The sequence below is a fragment of the Dipodomys merriami genome, unplaced genomic scaffold (genome assembly GCF_024711535.1).
Source record: "Dipodomys merriami isolate MVZ:Mamm:240054 unplaced genomic scaffold, mDipMer1.0.p SCAF_2, whole genome shotgun sequence".
NCBI classification, from domain to species: domain Eukaryota; kingdom Metazoa; phylum Chordata; class Mammalia; order Rodentia; family Heteromyidae; genus Dipodomys; species Dipodomys merriami.
The window spans coordinates 28,418,815-28,437,130 of NW_027203381.1; the positions used below are offsets into that span (position 1 = coordinate 28,418,815).

Below are 18,316 nucleotides of genomic sequence, written 5' to 3' on the forward strand. Positions count from 1 at the left end.
TCAGTGTTGCTTCATTGCCTACACAAGCAAGTTACAGACAACTAGAGGTCAGCATTCTGAAAATATGGAATGAGAGCACAGCCAACAATCCCCACCCCTGGGAAGGCTTGCAGGTATCAGCCCTTTGAGAGAAGAAAGCCTTCTAATTTCTCTCTTGATATTCCTGTTTTTTCTAAACTTTTCTCCCTTCCATCTTCAAATTATGACTTTATTTACAAGCTTTCCCCAGCCCCCACCCCAGTCTCTGGCCCTCAACACTCCCGGTTCTTTAACACCTGGCTCCCCAGTTCCAGCTCCCCACCTCCTTCCCACTCCCACTCCTTCCTCCAGTTTTTCTAATGCTTCATCTTCAAGGATTCTGAGCAATGCCACCTCTGCTTCTACCCTTTGTTGGAGGCCTCGCCAGTATTTGCCAAGATTAGAAGGGCCGGGAGGCTACTGTCATGGAACAAAACGGCCTAAGCTCTGACTCCCAGATCAGAATTCACCTAGTTCTCTGAAATGCCCTCTTTTCATTTTGGAAAAGTGACTTAATCTCTTTGAGCCTCAATTTCCTTATGTGTAGGATGGGGATACCCCAGCCCTTAGAATGCTGTGATGCAAAATGAGACACATCCTATCCTAAGAACCCTCTGAGTGGGAAAATTTTTATATTACAATTACTCCACATGGATAGGTCAGCCTGTGATCATGCCCTTCCCTTTCCTTAATTCCACTCCATGGACAACTCACTTCTCAACCACAGCAAGATTAAACTTGACACCACAGTTTGAGTCTTTTTAATCATAGTGCAGTTAGCCTGGGCCGCCGGAGAGTTCTATCGCGTTAGGTTCACTCACCTCTGGTCTCACTGCTCTTTTCCAGGGACCCCAGTCAGCTGTCAATCCTATGCCAACTCTGATGTCTTCACCCTTTCTTCTTCCCAAAAGAATTCCTGATGTCTCTGCAGCTGCTGCTGGCTGTAGCCACCAGCCCCCCAACCCAGCTCCTATGGCCTCAGGCTGCAAACTAAATTTGGCCTTTGCATTAAAAAATTTTTCATCTGTATTTTGGATTAGGGAACATATTCATTTATTTCAAAGAGCAGGAAAAGGATACAATAAATTCTCCTTAGCCTGAATCCTGCCCCCCTCCCATTCCCTTCCCTTGAGGCAGCTAGCACTACTAGTTTTTTGGTGCTTACCATGGCCTTTAGTATGTGGATGTAGCATTTGGGGCTTCATCTTTATTTTCACTGGGGAGACACAGAGCTAGGCAGGGATGGACCCAGACTATGGGATGCTCAAGGCCCACTGGCCAAGAGGGAGTCACACTGTTGCTATGAAGGCTCCACTCTTGAAAGCATTGGGTTAGCTATCAATTCTGGGATGATTGCTCTGTGCTAGATACTGTGCTAAAAGCGGAATAATTATTATCTCATTTAATTCTCACAATGATCTATGATCTAGGTGTGCTTACACCCAGAAAACAAGTGGCTCAGAGATGTTAAGTCCCTTGACAAAATTCCCCAAAGCTGAAGCCCAAACCTGTCTGCAGAGCTGTGATTCTCTACTTTATGTCCTCCTTTGCCTGCCAATTTCTTCTCAGGTGTACACTCTCTGCAAAATTCATCCTTCATGACCTTTCCTTCATGTCCTCTGTGTGTGCCTTTCTCATTGCCTTCCCCCATAGCATCACTCTTAAGACATGGCTGTATCTATACTGACATGGGTGCCATCCTATTTTTCTTCTTCTCTCCATGATTATCTGGGCTGGAGTTCTTGAAGGACATGATGGACAAATTGGTAACTATGTTGCTGGTGGGTTCCCAGTTCTTCCTGCCTGGTAGCACCTGCTGGTGGGAGGGACAGAAAAAGAGAAATAAGTGTCCCAAAGACCCAATTCACTTTTCTTTCTTTCTTTTTTGTTTTTTTTTTGGGGGGGGGGGCGGTCCGGTCATGGGGCTTGAACTTTGGGCCTGGGCGCTGTCCCTCAGCTCTTCATCTCAAGGCTAGTAGCGCTCTACCTCTTGAGCCACAGTGCCACTTCCGGCTTTTTTTTTTCTGCTTATGTGGTGCTGAGGAATGGAACCCAGGGCCTCATGCATGCAAGACAAGCGCTCTACCACTGAGCTACCTTCCCAGCCCCCCAATTCACTTTTCTTCTAATCAAGGAGAGGAAGTCAAATGGAATTATGTATAATATTTACTAACATTTTCTGCAGCTACCTAGAATTTAAAAGCCTATTGGGCTGTGCTAGCAGTTTTCCAGGATATTGAACACTGGAGGAAATGCTAAGCAGATTTTAAGATCAATGAAATCTGGCTCCTAATCACTTACAATAAAAGGGACATGATAAGCTAAAAGTTCTGTGCTTCTCTAATGGAGGTATGCAGACGCCTCTTATCATCAGGATCTCTAGCATGCTCACTGTCCCTGTCTCCTTCCTTATTCCTGGGCCCATCTCTAGGGGTCACGGACACTGGGGTAACAAATAAGCCAAGGGGACAGACACTGCCAACTTGGGCTCCCTTTTACCATCTCATTTCTTCTAGGAAATTACAGGGTCCTCAGAAGCAAGCCACTGTCACTTTCTTCATCATGAGTAGAAAATGGCCCTGAGACATGAGCCCTTGTAACAACATAAGGTCTACCTTATGATCAGGGCTAAGATCTCATCATTAAGCCTTTTCTTTGGGTTTAGACCTTGGTCTCATTAGTTTTGTTTGAAAATAAAACTTACCTTGGGGTGTGCTTTGTTCTCTAACTTGTCATCTCTCTCTCTCTCTCTCTCTCTCTCTCTCTCTCTCTCTCTCTCTTTCTCTCTCTTTCTCACTCTCTCTGGTACATACATTGTGCTGAGGATTAGAAGTGGAGAAATGAAGAATGCACAAAAATATCCATCTTCCAGGGACAGTGTAGTGTGTGTTATATTATCTCTTATCCTGGAAGGATTAGGCAAGGTGCTGTGCTGTTACTTATACATTCAGAAACTTGGACATCTGGCAGGTAACTTTGACCAAATCACACTGCAAGAAAGTAATAAAGCCTGAATTAACTCACTTCCCAAAAGTTTCCTAACAAGCAAAGACAACCTTATTTAGGATAATAAGGGAGAAGTGTGTGGGGAGTGGCGGATAATCCAGAAGAGGGCAGGCAAATATCCCAGACTGAGGGGGAAGAGATACCTGGAACCAGACTTCAGAGGATGAAAAGGTACAAAACAGATCTGAACAAAGGGTTCTTTCTGAAGAACTGTAAAATATATTAGGAAGGCAAGAAATACACTGGGGAAGCCATAGGGCCTTGTGTAAACATTGCCAACCACCAATACCATTACAGTTATCTGCCTACACACCCTTGGGCACTATAGTACCGATGAGTGTACTGTGATTCACCATGGAGTTCCATGGCAAGCAGTAGAGCTTCTGGCTGAACCCAGATCTCCCTAACAGTGGATCTTATGCTTGGGGTCACCTTATTACATTGGAAGAGGCTGGCTATTCAAAGCACCTTCATGACTGGTCTCTCAGAAGCCTCTTTGTTATGCTTTCGAACCACAGACAAAGATATACAACTTAACTGCAGAGTAGAAGAGTGGAATTAAGCCACAGACCTCTCTGGCCTCAGTGTCCTCCACAAATGGTCATCATTGCTGTCAGCTGTCTGCCAATCACTGGGAAATGGCAGTAGAGACGGCGACTTGATGTCTTGCAGATGAGAGACACCACAGAATGAGAGGACCTGGCAGAGTGTTTCACCCACTATTGTCTATTTTGCCCTCCCTTGGCTCTGGGCAGCAGATACATGCTGCCTGGACCTGATTGCTAAGTGGCCTTTAGAAGCCCTTAGGCTTGAGGTCTCCTTTTAGTCAAGAACTGCTTGAGGAACATTCTGTATCTACATCATTGACCCCAATGCCTGGCACAGAGTAGGTGGGGGTGAAAGAGGCTTTCTGGGCCTCTTCTGAAGAACCTCATGTCCACCCTCAACATGGCCCTTTTGCCCACCTTGCCTCACTCTGAACATGAACTAAAAGAAAACTTCCTGTTTCTCATCTTGTCGGTTTCTGGGAGGCTCCTGGAAGGACAGGCATTTGGGTCAGGGTCCTATTTGGGCCCTGAAATCTGGCTTATGGACACAGATTCACATGCCTTTCCAGAGTTCTGATTCCTTAAATTCTCCTTGTCCCTGAAATCAGTGTTGAGGAGCCATTTGTGATGTTCTATTGCACTCAGAGTGGATCCTTTCATGGGGCCCTGGTTCAAATTCCCTTCTGCGTTATTCAGGATGTATAGCTCTCACTATAGCTGAACACCATAAAGACAAGAATATATTATCTCTTTTCCCACTGTCATCCTAACATTGGCCACGTGGATGAAAGGAAGGCAGGGTCATTGTAGAAGACTAAGGATTTAAATGGAATGTGCTGGATCTTCAGCGATGATGGAACTAGTGGATAAAACGTAGAAGAGAAACAGTAGTTACATAGTGTCAAAACATCCTCCCTATAAGATGTTATAAATCATCAAAGGGGAGTCATTATACAGTGTATAACCCTGACCAGGAGACTTGATAACCTGGTTATCAAAGTTTAAATCACTCAGAATGTCACCAAGCTATCAAGGACATCTTAACCTGATATACTAAGGATACGGCACCATTTATTCTTGCTAAAAACCATATAACTTGAATCATCAAGATATATTACTCAAGACTAATAAAAGAAATGACTATTTATTGAAAGAGATATGACAACTTGTTATATTAGAACATTTTGTTTCTGATAAGAAATACCAGTTCATGGGCTGGGAAGGTGGCTCAGTGGTAGAGCGCTTGCCTTGCATGCATGAGGCCCTGGGTTCGATTCCTCAGCACCACATAAGTAAAAAGAAAAAAAAAGCTGGAAGTGGCGCTGTGTCTCAAGTGGTAGAGCACTAGCCCTGAGCTGAAGAGCTGAGGGACAGCGCCCAGGCCCAGAGTTCAGGCCCCATGACCGGACCCTAAAAAAAAAACAAACAAACAAGAAATACCAGTTCAATAACTAGTAATTAAAATCAAGTTGATAGGTTAAATTCCTGATTTTGATTGTAGAGTTATGGAAGACTCTGTTCTTGTTTTTAGGACATACCTTCTGAACAACTGGGGAGAAAGGAGAGTATCAGATCAGAAATTTACCATCAAATATTTCAGGAAGTAAGCAATGGTATGAGTGTTTTTATGTGTGAGAAAGAGAATGAACAAGCAAACAAAATGTTATCCTTGAAGAAAATGAAAAGTATACTGAAATTCTTTGTCCTATTTAAACAACTTGTATATTATCTGACTTTGAAGTACAATTTTTGGGAAAAAAAAAAAACCCACAACACAAGCACAACCAGTATGAGTGAACATTAAGTGGGCCAGCATGAGAGAGCTGCCGGACATTCAAAATGGCCATTCTAGGAACCAATCCCCAGGCCGTGTGCTCGGCGACCTGAAAGGAGAACCCATGAGCAGCCTGTGACAAGGACACTGTGCTTTCTGCCTCCATCCCATTAAAAACACTACTTCTCATTCAGAAATAATAGGGGTTCCCATTCTCACCCCTTTGTCCAGGAGCTACCTAACCAAAGAAGGAAACAATATCACCAGGTATTTCATTCTGAAGAGAGAAGGCACATGTGGGCAAATAGTAGAGGTTGGGAGTAGAAGAAGGGTTTTAGAAAGGGGAGTGGAAAGAGCAGGGAGCCATTCACAGGTACCTAAATGGAGGTAGGGAGCCATGTTGCCCACAGTTCAGAAGTTACAGGCCTGGGAAAGTTCTGAGCTCTGTCTACTTGTGATATTGATTCAGACTGGAATCTGGAGAGCTGGGATGTCTGAATGAGGGATAAAGTTTAGCTGGTGGGAGAAACAGGTAAACAGAGCTCTGACACTGCGACAAGTGTGGCAGTGGACTCTGCCCTGCTGCCAGGCTACCGGGCTGGAAGCACTGCCCAAAGTGGTGGCATGAAGCAGGGAAACAGCAATGGCTAGAAGCTGGCACTCTCAGCTCTTGCTAGCTGCCATGGGGTCCCCAGCTCTCCAGGCTTCAGAGGGGCTTGCTTGCCCCTTGCAAGCCTTCAGATAAATTGTGAAAACACCTGATATGCACAGAGCCCTTGTAGACGTTTACTCGGCAGGTGTGTGGGAGCAAACTTTCATCACGTCCCCTTGTAGATTTTGAGGCAAATGTGCCCATGTGTGTTTTCTATATTATGCACATAGAGACATTGGATTTGGACAAAAGGAACTGGGCAGTGTCACACAGTTGCCATGACAGAGCAAAGACTTGAACTTAGCTGTCTTCTGAAACACTAAGGAAACTGTAGCTTGTTTCTGAGGATTGGAATCCAGGGGGGCCCTGCTGCTCCCTAGGCTTAGTACTTAGTACTTCAGACTCTCCTTGAGTTTGTTCCCCTTGAGGGGTCCTGGACTCTGTATTTTTCAACATAGTGTTCTTCTGCTGGTGTCCCTACTTCCAACCGCACTGATCTCAGGAAACTAGAGTTGCTATTCCACTTGACCATCTACCTCTCTCCACTGATGCTGCTTGATGGTAGGAGCCATGTCACTGTGCTTTTCCCTGGCTGAGTGGACAGTTAGAAAATGCCTCAGAGTTCACATAAGACAACAATTCTAAAACTATATTTTTTTGTCAGTTGTGGGGTTTGAACTCAGGATCAGGGTGCTATCCCTGAGCTCTTTTGCTCAAAGCTAGTGATCTACTACTTTGAGCACCGCTTCCAGTTTTTGAGTGGTTAATTGGAGATGAGCATCTCCAATTTTTTCTGCTTGGGCTGGCTTTGAATCATGATCCTTAGATCTCAGCCTCCTGAGTAGCTAGAATTACAGGCACGAGATACTGGCAACCAGCTGATTCTAGAACTTTTTACATCACCAACTCTGAGGAAAGCTATGTATTTTCCAGGTGGGGAGAAAGGTGATCTCTCTGAGGAGAAAGAAGGATAGAGTTCTAGGAGGGCAGCTTTCTGTTCAGAGTGATGATTTTGGCACTGATGTGTCATGGTGATGGAGACACAGAGGTTTTCTTTTTTTTTCTAGAAGCCCCCACACAGGATGAAATAGAGCCAACTGGCATCCCTGGCCCCATTCCTCTCAATTGAAGCTCAGGGGGGCGCTGTTATGCCATCCAGATCCACCCTAGGCTGCTTCTCTTATCCTGGGAAAAAGAGAGGCCAGGAATTCTGCTAAATAGCACTGTTCCTAAGAACCTGCTCACACTCATCACTGCTCATTAAAAAATTCCAACATGGTAAATTTCCTTCTATTATTCACCACTTGATGTAGTAAGTTGTGTCACTTTGAGAAGACATATATAATAGTATATTAGAACAATAATGGATCTCCTCATTCATGCTTAGAAAAAATTACAATGTAAGAAAGTCTGAATAGCAGGAATTTATTATAATGATTTAACACTTCTAACACTTGAGCTAAAAAATGACCCTCCATAAATAACTGTCCCTGGAACACAAATTTACACAGTTTACCATTTCCCAATGTTACATAAATCCAGTAAGTCTAAATCACTTGCAGTTGGGAGGAGATCGTGGGGCTGAAACTCACCCACTTGGCAGGAACATGAGTGCCAGTATTTGTTCTCAGACTGTCAAAGCACAGGACTGGCTGCCTCTCGACTTAAAGGTGGATAGAACGACAACGTGGGGGTGGGGCACCGCTTCCTATCTGCAGAACATTCTCATCCAAAGGTCAATAGGCTCAGGGCATCCTGGCAGCAGAGAACACAGGAGCTGCTATCTGAGTGATGATACCAGTGACGTGTTAGCCAACGCTGCCCAACCCTTCCATCTAGACTTAGCAGCATATGACTGCTTCAAGACCTCACAAGTGGGTCACTTGCAGGTATGTATGTGACAAACACCCAACATCAGGAGAGACCAGCTCTGAAGCCCTCACCGGCTTTCAAGTGGAGCCAATTTTTAAAGCCAATCACCAAATATACATTTAAATGGTAACACTCCCACTCTGCCTCCCTCATCTACTCTGCCAGCTTACTTTCATGGACAAGTTGACCTTGTCATTATGACTTTTCTCTTGGCTACTTCCTGCTCAGTTAACCTAACAGTAGCTTAGAATGATCACTTTCATCTTTCTAAGTCATTTGATAAACTATTTTTTTCTGATGCTCACAGGATGCAACTAAGTTACTTACAGATGTTGCTCACAAGTTGTAAAGCTAGGTTCCTCAAAGTAGGTTCATGTTAATTAAGACACAATATTCTAATAGAGAATACAAATAGCACACAACACAATACGGTTTAGAGTGAGATGGGCTGTAACAGCTGAGCTACAGTATTATTGGAGTCACAAGCACAGGATTCCTGGGAAATTAGGAAAACCTCATGGAAGTGATGACAACTAAGTCTATCTGGAGAGATTCGAGTGTGCTGTGTCTTGTCAGTGGACCGTGGCAAATAGTTGTAAGCTGCAGTGGAGGAAAGGAGATGAAGAAGAAAATGGATGTGGAGGCCACATGTCTAGAGCACCAGTATACCTACAAGATGTGTTCTTTGTCCTGAAAATACTGCGGGGGGGCGGTGTTTGGTTTTTAAGTAGGGAAGATATTGATGTAAGAACAATTCTACTCATTATAGAGATGTGACTGGGAAAGGGAAAATGGAGTCCCGTGCCCTGCCCCTGCCCCCCAAACCCCCTCCGCCCCAATACTCTTGAGTGTGCCATGAACTCTCCTCACCTTGTTTCCATGAAGGGAACTCCACTGGAGCAATGTCTGACATCTTTATCATTTATCCCTTCTTCCCTCCCTTATGCCTCTGTACTTATCATTCAGTGGTGATTTCACAGCTTGAAGCTTTGCTTCTATGTGTTTTATTAGTTCATTAATACCAATGGTGACTATTAGTGGAACCCTTACTTGAATCTGTCAGATTCTATCTATACCTAAGTCTTTAATATGCACTATCTTGCATTTCTTTCCACAATCATCCTATCAGAGGTTTGCATCATCATCTCATTTTGTAGATGAGATACCCAACGTATACAGAATACTAAATTTTAGGCGGTATGGTTAAATTTTTGCTTCATATCATCCAACTAGCAAGAAATACAACTGAATTATTTTTTGAAACAGCATCTTACTATGTAACCCATTTGGCCTTGAATTTTGCTCTTCCCATCTTCATCTTCCCAAGTGCTATAACTATAGTTGTATAACATAACAATGGCTTACAAGTGAGATCTGTACCAAAGGCTACTTGTTTTCATATCTGATTCCCGAGAGGGATCAACCCCATCAATCTGAACTCTGGGCCTGGTGTGTGCGTGAGGGGTCTTTCAACTGGCCAAGAACACTGGTGGTGGACTTAGAAAGGGCATTGTAACTGGTTGCTATATTGGCAACATATGCTATAGATTATTCTTATTGGAGTCCAAGTACCACCTCCACCCAATTGAAGGAAGGCCTTATCTTTATTTTGGCCAATGTGTTTTAGAAGCAGTCTTCACTAGAGTTATTGTAGCCTCTATTATTAGAAAAGTCACTCTCTCCTGGAAATAGGTCTTTTTCATGTATATATTGCTTTGCCAGAGCTTCTAGTTCTGCAGACAGAAAGAGGGTCCAGATAGTGGCATTCAACTAATGAGGGTTACTGACAAAAGCCAAAGGAGCGAACATGTGGCATTTTTCCTACCTTGTCCAAGTGGTATGTGAGGACTCTTTCCTGAAGAATGGTGGGGAAATGCTCAGTCCTAGTTGAGATTTTTTTAAATGCTTCTCTTGGGGCACCAGATCAAAGCAGGTGATGTACTGAAGATACCAACCTGGCAACCAGATCTGCCACTGACAGGATGTGGAACCTCAAAAAAGCCACTTTTTCTCCCTGAATTTTCTTCATCTATAAAATAAAAGTGGATGACCATGTGCTCTAAGGTCCAATTCATCCACTGAATTCTGTGACTAGAATGGTAGGGCAGACAGAACAGGCTAGGCACACTGTTGTTTTTTGTTTTGGGATGGGTTGCAAGTGTCCTTTCCAACATTCAGATGTTGCTAATGTAATGGTATTAAGAGGCAGGGCTTTGAAGATGATTAGGCAATGAGTACTTCATCATTGTTAGGATTAAGGCCCTTATATAAGACATTGTAGACAGCCTTTAGTCAGCTTGCTAGCTTGCTCTTTAGCCATGCAAGGACTCAGACTTTGGCTCCTCAGGAGGATGAAGTTCATTGGGGCAACTGACCCTACCAATGCCTTCAGCCTAGAACTTTCAGCTCCCACAACTGTGACAAACATTTTGTTTTCTCTGGGGCAACTGACCCTACCAATGCCTTCAGCCTAGAACTTTCAGCTCCCACAACTGTGACAAACATTTTGTTTTCCCTGTATAAATGATCAAGCTTTAGGTTTTGTTGTAGCAGTACAAATGGATTAAGGGCTCAACTCATTTTGTGTGAGTGTATATGTGTGCTGGTCCTAGGGCTTGAATTCAAGGCCTGGGTGTATACCTGAGCTTTTGTGTCCAAGGCTAGTGTTCTACCATTTTGAGCCATAGCTCTGTTTCTAGCTTTTTTAGTAGTTAATTGGAGACAAGCACCTCACAGACTTTCCTGCCAGGGCTTGCTTTGAACTATGATCCTCAGATCTCAGCCTTTTCAGCAGCTAGGATTACAGGCATGAGCTACCAGCTTGGCTCCTACATACTGTTCAGTGTGTGTATGTTGTGGAAGTGACAGAGAAAGAAATATAGCTATGAAGCTGAAGTCTGAGAAGGTAAAAGGTCCTTTTCAAATGGAGCAGTAGAACCCAAGTGGCTGAAGAAACCAGGAACACTAATCTATGAAACTGGTTCTCTAGCTGCTAGCTCACATATTCCCTGAGGATTAGGATTACCTCATTCCTCTCTAGCTTTGTCTCTAGACACAAGAATAACCTTATGGCATTTGTGGCAATTGGCTTATTTGGTTTTTAGCTTGAGAGAAGGTGGAGCGATGATTCTGCTCTTGCTATTTCTTCCTCTGAGTGCCAGCTGCAAAGTCTCACTGTTCTGGTTGAGGTGCCAGATTGGCATGCATAAAGGGAACAAGACAGGCTCTTTGGCTGTCTTGAACATGGGTGTGATCATAGAACCATGACTTTCAGGCACTCAAGTCCTAACCTGCTTCCTTATAACCTCTGAAGTCAACCAGGCAGATTCATGTCTCCTGTCCTCAAGTGCTGTGACATTTCTTCCTTGGGGGACATGTAGATAAGGGGACAGGCAAACAGAAGGGACTCAGAGGTATCACAGCTTGAATCTTCCATTCTTGCAACTATACAACCTGGAGGAGGCTTAGTGTCCCCAGGATGGAACTGAGATGGATGTGGCACACTATCTCCCTTTCCCCCAATTCACCACGGATTCCTGTTGTTTTAATAAGAACTGAGAAAAAAAAACTTTGTGATCATCTAGGCCCTGCTATTTCTTTCCAGCTAGAATGCACTGATTTTATGAGATGTTCAAAGGGCCAAGTCAAGATCAAAACCACATGGGGAAAATAGTCATAAAGATAATTTATTAATTTAAAAATTCATATGTATATAAAAATCTGTCCACATTAAAAATAATGTACACTGAATTATAGATAAAATGTGAACTCTGAGGAGTCTCCAGAGCCTATGACTCTGTTTGCTGACAGTACTCAGCTCTGTTCTTTTAAGTCTTCTTCCCCTTCTATAGAATTTGGTCAGCCACTCTCCAAAATGAACCCGGTACTGGAAGCAGGAACAAGTGAAGAATGACTCTATAGGAGAATTCCTCTTTCTTCATGACATCTGAGTGCTCTGGATAGGTTCCCACCAGGAGATCAGAGCTGATCAACACTGCCTCCTGGAAGTGTGACATCAGTAGGTTTTCCTTGATTAACCTTGTTTTTCTAAATCAAGCACTTGTGGGCCTTGTTTAGGAAGTTTTAATGGACACACTCCATCATTTTCCATTTTACAAACACTGATTGGTTTTTCTCTCATAAACTGATGGGTAGCAGGATAGGCATTGTTGTAATTCTATTTGCAGCACCCTTACTGTGTGTCCAGTCTTGTTTTGGGGAAATCTTGGACAGGCAAACAAATCTAAAGCAGCCTGCTGGGAATATTCTCTCTCTTTCTGAAGGGTCGAGCCCTTTGTGTCAGGCTCTCTCTTAGTGGAATAATGTTAGGCCTCAAGGTTCTACTAGAACATACATATCTCAAAGTAATTTTAATATTGAGGAAAACATTAGCATGTTACTCAATTAACCATTAAGATACTACATTATAAACAAATTCACATCTTATTTCCCTCATACCAACACCAATAAAATGTATAGAGAATGGCAACTGGTGGTGTGTGGAGAGGACATATGAAGATTGTGGTGATAGCTTTTCTCTTTCAAAATGCCTATTTGCCATGTACTCACTTTAGACACAACAAAGAAAGCTCCATATTACAAAAGCTCTTTGAAATGGAGTGAAACTGATTGGCTACTCTCAGAGGGATAAATTTAAAAGGAAATTGGAATCTTCAATAATTTTTCAACTTTTCAGAAAACATTTACCATTAGCTTAGTTCTACCCTTGGGTTTACTTTGGATTAAGAAAATGTCATTCTTTCCTCCAAAGAAGAAAAGACCCAAGTAAAGGAAAACTGGGTAGAAGCAACAGGACAGCCTGTAGGGACAATGAGATTTTCTCTTGGACATGGAGGCTGCCCAAACTACATGGTTTTCATAGACAGAAAACATGCAAGGCCTGGACAACCAGGAACTTTCACCTGCATGGGGGGAGAAATGCCAGGGGAAGCCTATCAGCTGTAGCTGCTGGGCGCCACTCTCCATCTGAAGAAATCTTCTCCAGATATAACTATGGCAATTTACAAGAGCACATTTGATAGAAGGTGAACTGATACTTGGGTCAGTAAGAAATATCTAGAGCTTGCTTTTCTTCATCCAGGGAAACTACAGGGGAAGAAACATGAACATTGGTAGGAAAAGTATTCAGCTTGTTTCTCTTCTGAAATTTTTCCAGGACCATTATTCATACATGCATTTTAATGCTGCTTGTTTCCAAGAGTTGGTTGAGTCCTTTCTTCTAGCCCAATGGACCTTTTGGTTTTAGGAAGGTCAGTTACCAGGCTGAAGACTACTACAACTGACTCACAACTTATTCCCAGTGCTTCTGGTGGTAGAGGTACCAACTCAAACTTTAGAATTAAAGGATCACACTTACAGAAAGGCAGTGGTGAGAGAACAGGGGGAGAATGTAAACGTCTTTATGAAATTTGCTTGTCACAAGGTATTTGAGGTATCTTTGAGAGGAAAGGCTTTTGTTGTGTACAAAAGAGAACCAATCTTTCTCCTCAGGCGATTGAGAAGGAAACACTCTTTAAATGACAATGAATATACAACGATGTCTGCCATGCAAAAAGTACCCTAAGTTTCTAATCCCTGGCATAAAATGGTACTATTCTTCAGCTTACTTCCCTTTAATGTATTATCTACTGATTAGTCTGATCAAAAACACCTTGGGTTGTTTAGGGAAAATTCTATGTTCAATACATTGTAGGGTGCCAGTGAGATACGTCCCTGTGAAAGGAGACTCACAATTACTTTGTAATCAATCATTTTAACATCCTAGATCAGTATGTGAAGAAACCCACAAATTTCCTGTGGAAATTTTGTAGCTTATGCTTTGGAGTCAAATGAAAAAGATATCTTCCAGAATTTGATTCTCCTCCAGGTCTTCAGGAGTCCTATGTGTTCCCGTCTTCTTCCAGATTGATTTTTGAGGGCTAAGTCGGAAAGCATTGTGATTCTGGGCCCCAACTTCTCTGAATGAATGAGGATGAGGCTTGTGAGCAGAGTTTGGGCTCAGAGAATGAACCAAATCCAACAGGGATGTCTCATACCTGTAAAACATACAACCCAGACAGAAAAGGATCAGACTATTAGAACATTAGAATCTAAGAAATTCAGAAGTGTCCTCAGGAAAACCTTAGGGAAGGAAAACACTTGTAGGCCTCAAGAACAAATCTCTGCTTCCTGTCTATGAGCTCTTTTCTATTGTTTACACCCAACAGTTCTCCTAATTTGTGAAGAGACTTTTTTAACTATAGAGTGGAAAAAGTAATCATGCTTATGTTAGTGATACAAAGTACTGAATATAAAGTATTGGTCCAGGCCAATAAGGGCTCCATCACCTGGAACAGATAGATGGGTGTCTCTATTGTTGTGTCAGGGCAGAGAGATCAAAGAGAGAGCCTGGAAGTGAAACATATTTCTTATTATACTTCATTGGCTAGAACCAATTATGTCTCAATGGTCTTTGATAAAATTTTCAATCATTTTAAAATTTTTTTTCCTGGTTATAGAGCCTGAACTCTGGGCCTGGGCGCTGTCCTTCAGCTCTTCAGCTCAAAGCTAGTGCTCTACCACTAGAGACACAGCACCACTTCTGGCTTTTTCTGCTTTATGTGGTGTTGAGGAATCAAACCCAGGGCCTCATGCATGCAAGGCAAGCACTCTACCATTGAGCCACCTTCCCAGCCCATCATTTTTTAATTTTATAGTTAAGGAAACTGATGTCCAGAAAAGAATAACTGAGGCCCAGAAAGGATGAAGTGAACTGCAGTCACAGATCAAGTGAGTAGCAGAGCCAAGTGGTTTGCATTCTACAGAGCCTCTTCAACATTCCAGACTAGATTGACTGTCTTTCCACCAAAAGAAATAAGACTAATGAAACCAAAAGAAGTAAATGGTTCATGTTCCTGACTGTATCTTAAATAGGGATACAGGTGGACCCAATGCAACAATGAGATGTACAAGTCATTATGTCGAAAAATGAACTTTACAACTTTTGTGCGGGGGGGGGGGGGGTAAGCGTGGAGGATTGGGTGGAGGGGTGGGGGGAGGATGGGAAGGGATGGGAAGGGAAAACAAAGGAGGAGGCTACGATGCTTGATAAGAAATGTACTCATTATCTTGCCCATGTAATTGTAACCCCTCTGTACAGTATTTTCACAATAAAAAAATAAAATACAAAAAAAGTATAGCATATTTGTAACAAGGCTATTTTTCCTTCCAACATATTAATCTTCCGCAGAGTATAAACATTTATCTTATGGTCCGACTATTATCATCAAGACAATTTCTTTAGGAGCCATATCTGATCATGTTTTACACTGTAGGAGAAGCATAAAGTATGTGGCAGACAGGTCTCAGATTTCACTTGTATTTCAGAGCTAATTTCTTTCACTAAGTATACTGACAGTACTTTTGCTGTCAGAAATGACTGAATAATTTTGCATGTTAAAAAGCTACAGAATAAATACCAGGAAACTGGCACTTGAAAGGTAGGAGTATAAGGGGAAGAGGGCAGGCAAATGAAGACAGGAAGTGAGAATGCAGTTGCGAAATTTCATTGTATCTATCAAAAAATTGCGAAATATAAGGGAAGAGGGGGGTCAAAGAGGGAGGTAAAGATTTTGAAGTGATGACACAGATGAAGATGCTTTGTTAAAGGGCAAAAAAATTAAATACATAACTTACAAGGAAGAGGTGGGTTAGGAAGGCTGGGTGAGAATGTTGAAAGGGGTGACAGTGATCAAGATGCGCTGTATTCATCAACTGCTTTGCTGAATAGCAACTCCTCTGTTTAACTACTTAAAGATAAAAATATTCAAAACATTCGGTTCATGTCCTACAACATTAAGAAAATGGAGGGAGGGATGGGGGAGAATAATGAAAGAGGTAAAATGAATCAAGGTATATTATACTTATAAACTGGTTTTTTGAATGGTAACTTCTTTGTACAACTACTTAAAGATCATATAAATACAATTTTAAAAAGCAACAAACATCAAAAATTGTTTTACGAAGCAAATCTTGACAAAACATCCAGTCTTAACGTAAGAATCACATATACCACTATAAAGCATATACACTATCAGAAGAATGTTGTTTTCTATCATATTGAGTTCTGTAAGTTTTAATTTGTGGAGGTGACATGCATTCAGCTTGGTTGGATCCTGCTGCCTTTTTTGGTACTTGATAATTTAAAGAGACATTCTACTAGTTGGTGGCTTATACTGCTAATTCTAACTACTCAGGAGACCAAGATCTGAGGATCATGGTTTGAAGCTGGCTTGGGCAAGAAACTCTGTAAGATACTCATCTTCAATTAATCACCAAAAAGCTAGAAGGTGAGCTGTAGCTCAAGTGTTAGAGTACCAGCCTTGAGCAAAAAAAGCTTCAGGACAGCACCTAGACTCAAGTCCAACCTCTTGTTCTAGCACACACATAAATTAAGAGATATATTACACTTAGTCATATCCACAAAATACCATCCTTGGAAGCACCCACACTTCGTGTGTGTGTGTATGTGTGTGTGTGTGTGTGTGTGTGTGTGTGTGTGTGTGTGTGTGTGTGTTTTGTCAGTTGTGGGGCTTGAATTCAGGACTGGGGCTTAGTCTTTGAGCTATTTTGCTCCAGGTTAGCATTCTATCACTTTGAGCCACAGTGCCACTTCCATTTTTTTCGGGTGGTTAATTGGAGATAAAGGAGCCTCATGGACTTTCTTGCTCTGGTTGGCTCAGACTCTTGAATAGCTATAATTACAGGCATTAGCCACTGGTACCCAGCTCCACACAGTTTTCAAATTTAAAAAATTATAGCATATATCAATTGCACAAGGGGTTTCATTGTGGTATTTTCATAAATTTATATCATGCACTTTGATCAAATTCAATCCCTGTTACTATCTTATCCCTTCCTTTCTTACAGTTTCCTATGCCATTTCTATGAATTCTTCTGCACCAGTAGTGGGGCTTGAATTCAGGGCCATGTATTATTGCTTAATGTTTTTGCCCAAGGCACTTCTATTTTATTTTTATATTTTAGTGGTACTGGAATTTGAACTCAGGACCATGCTCTGGATATGTAGTTCTTTACTATTGAGTCACGTCCCAGCCCCCCTTTTTTTGTCAGTCATGGGGCTTGAACTCTGAGCCTTGGTGCTGTCCCTTGACTCTTCAGCTCAAGTCTAGCGCTCTACCTCTTGAGCCACAGTGCCACTTCCGGTTTTCTAGAGGTTATGGAGATAAGAGTCTCATGGACATTTTTGCCTGGGCTGGCTTTGAACCTCGATCCTCAGATCTCAGCCTCCCGAGTAGCTAGGATTACAGGCGTGAGCCACCGGCACCTGGCCCCAACCCTTTCTGACTGCTTAATGACTGTATTTGCTCACCACTCACCTCTTCATTTATCTCCCCCCTTCCCTAGACCTCAGTCTCCACACCTCTAAAAAGTGTTCCAGTTTCTTTGAAAACAGTCTTGCCTCTAGTTGTTCCTCATAAGCTATTCTTAGAGGATAGCTGTCCAGTTACTGCCACTGACTTTGCACTGACTAACTGAATTGTCTCGAACATTGGTTAACTCATTATGAGTGAATAGAAAGATACATTAAATGGGACTGGGAAGGTGGCTCAGTGTTAGAATGTTTGCCTTGCATGCATGAGGCCCTGGGTTAGATTCCACAGTACCACAAAAGCAGAAAAAGCCAGAAGTGGTGCTGTGGCTCAAATGGTAGAGTGCTAGCTTTGAGCCAAAGAGCTGAGGGACAGAGTTCAGGCCCCATGACCGACCAAAAAAAAAGTATCATTAGGTAATTTGCTTTGTTTTAAATTGACTATTCAAGATCTTCTCAATGTTAGCTGTATAAGCAACTTTAGATACTACCAGTATTAAGCACATTCTGTTTGTAGATCTCTCCTATTTAGTATTCTGCTCTGAAAACCCTAGTGACCTTGGGTTGCTCACACTCCCAACTCTTATTTCCTGTCAGTGTGTTTGGCTCTTCTTAGGTTCCTGAGCTCTGGCTCAGGAATATAATCTCATTTGTTTCTCCTCTTTAGGGACAACTATTCTGTATATCTCATATATATTATTCTTTTATAGTTTCTTCAGGTGGAAAGATATATTCAATCCCAGTTATTCCATTTTAGTTGGAAGAGGAAGCATCTTGATAAGGATCTTAATTTGAATTGCAAAAAACAGGCTTTAAGAACTGTCTTGGAGCATAGTGGTGACAGCTCACACCTGTAATCCTAGCTACTCAGGAAGCTGAGATCAGAGGATCACGGTTCAAAGCCATGGGCAGAAAATCCTTGAGATTCTTATTAATAATTAACCACCAGAAAACTGGAAGTGCCTGTAGCTCAGAGGTAGAGCACTAGCTTTGAGTGAAAAAGCTAAGGCCAGGACCTAATCCCTGAGTTCAAGCCCCATGAGGGATCAAAAAAC

The 18,316-nt window shown here is 42.3% G+C and overlaps 1 protein-coding gene across 6 annotated transcripts in view; it reads right to left on the reverse strand.

The window, feature by feature from the left end:
• Positions 1-11,538: 11,538 nt before the first annotated feature.
• Positions 11,539-18,316, reverse strand: part of Kiaa1328 (KIAA1328 ortholog) — a 199,439-nt gene continuing 192,661 nt past the window's right edge. For 5 of the 6 annotated variants that reach the window (XM_070029297.1, XM_070029293.1, XM_070029294.1 and 2 more), the window contains one exon: positions 11,539-13,926. In XM_070029297.1, coding sequence (XP_069885398.1) covers positions 13,716-13,926 — 211 coding nt within the window. In that variant the 3' untranslated portion in view covers positions 11,539-13,715. The remainder of the gene's footprint in view (positions 13,927-18,316) is intronic. The other variant, XM_070029298.1, reaches the window with a different exon arrangement.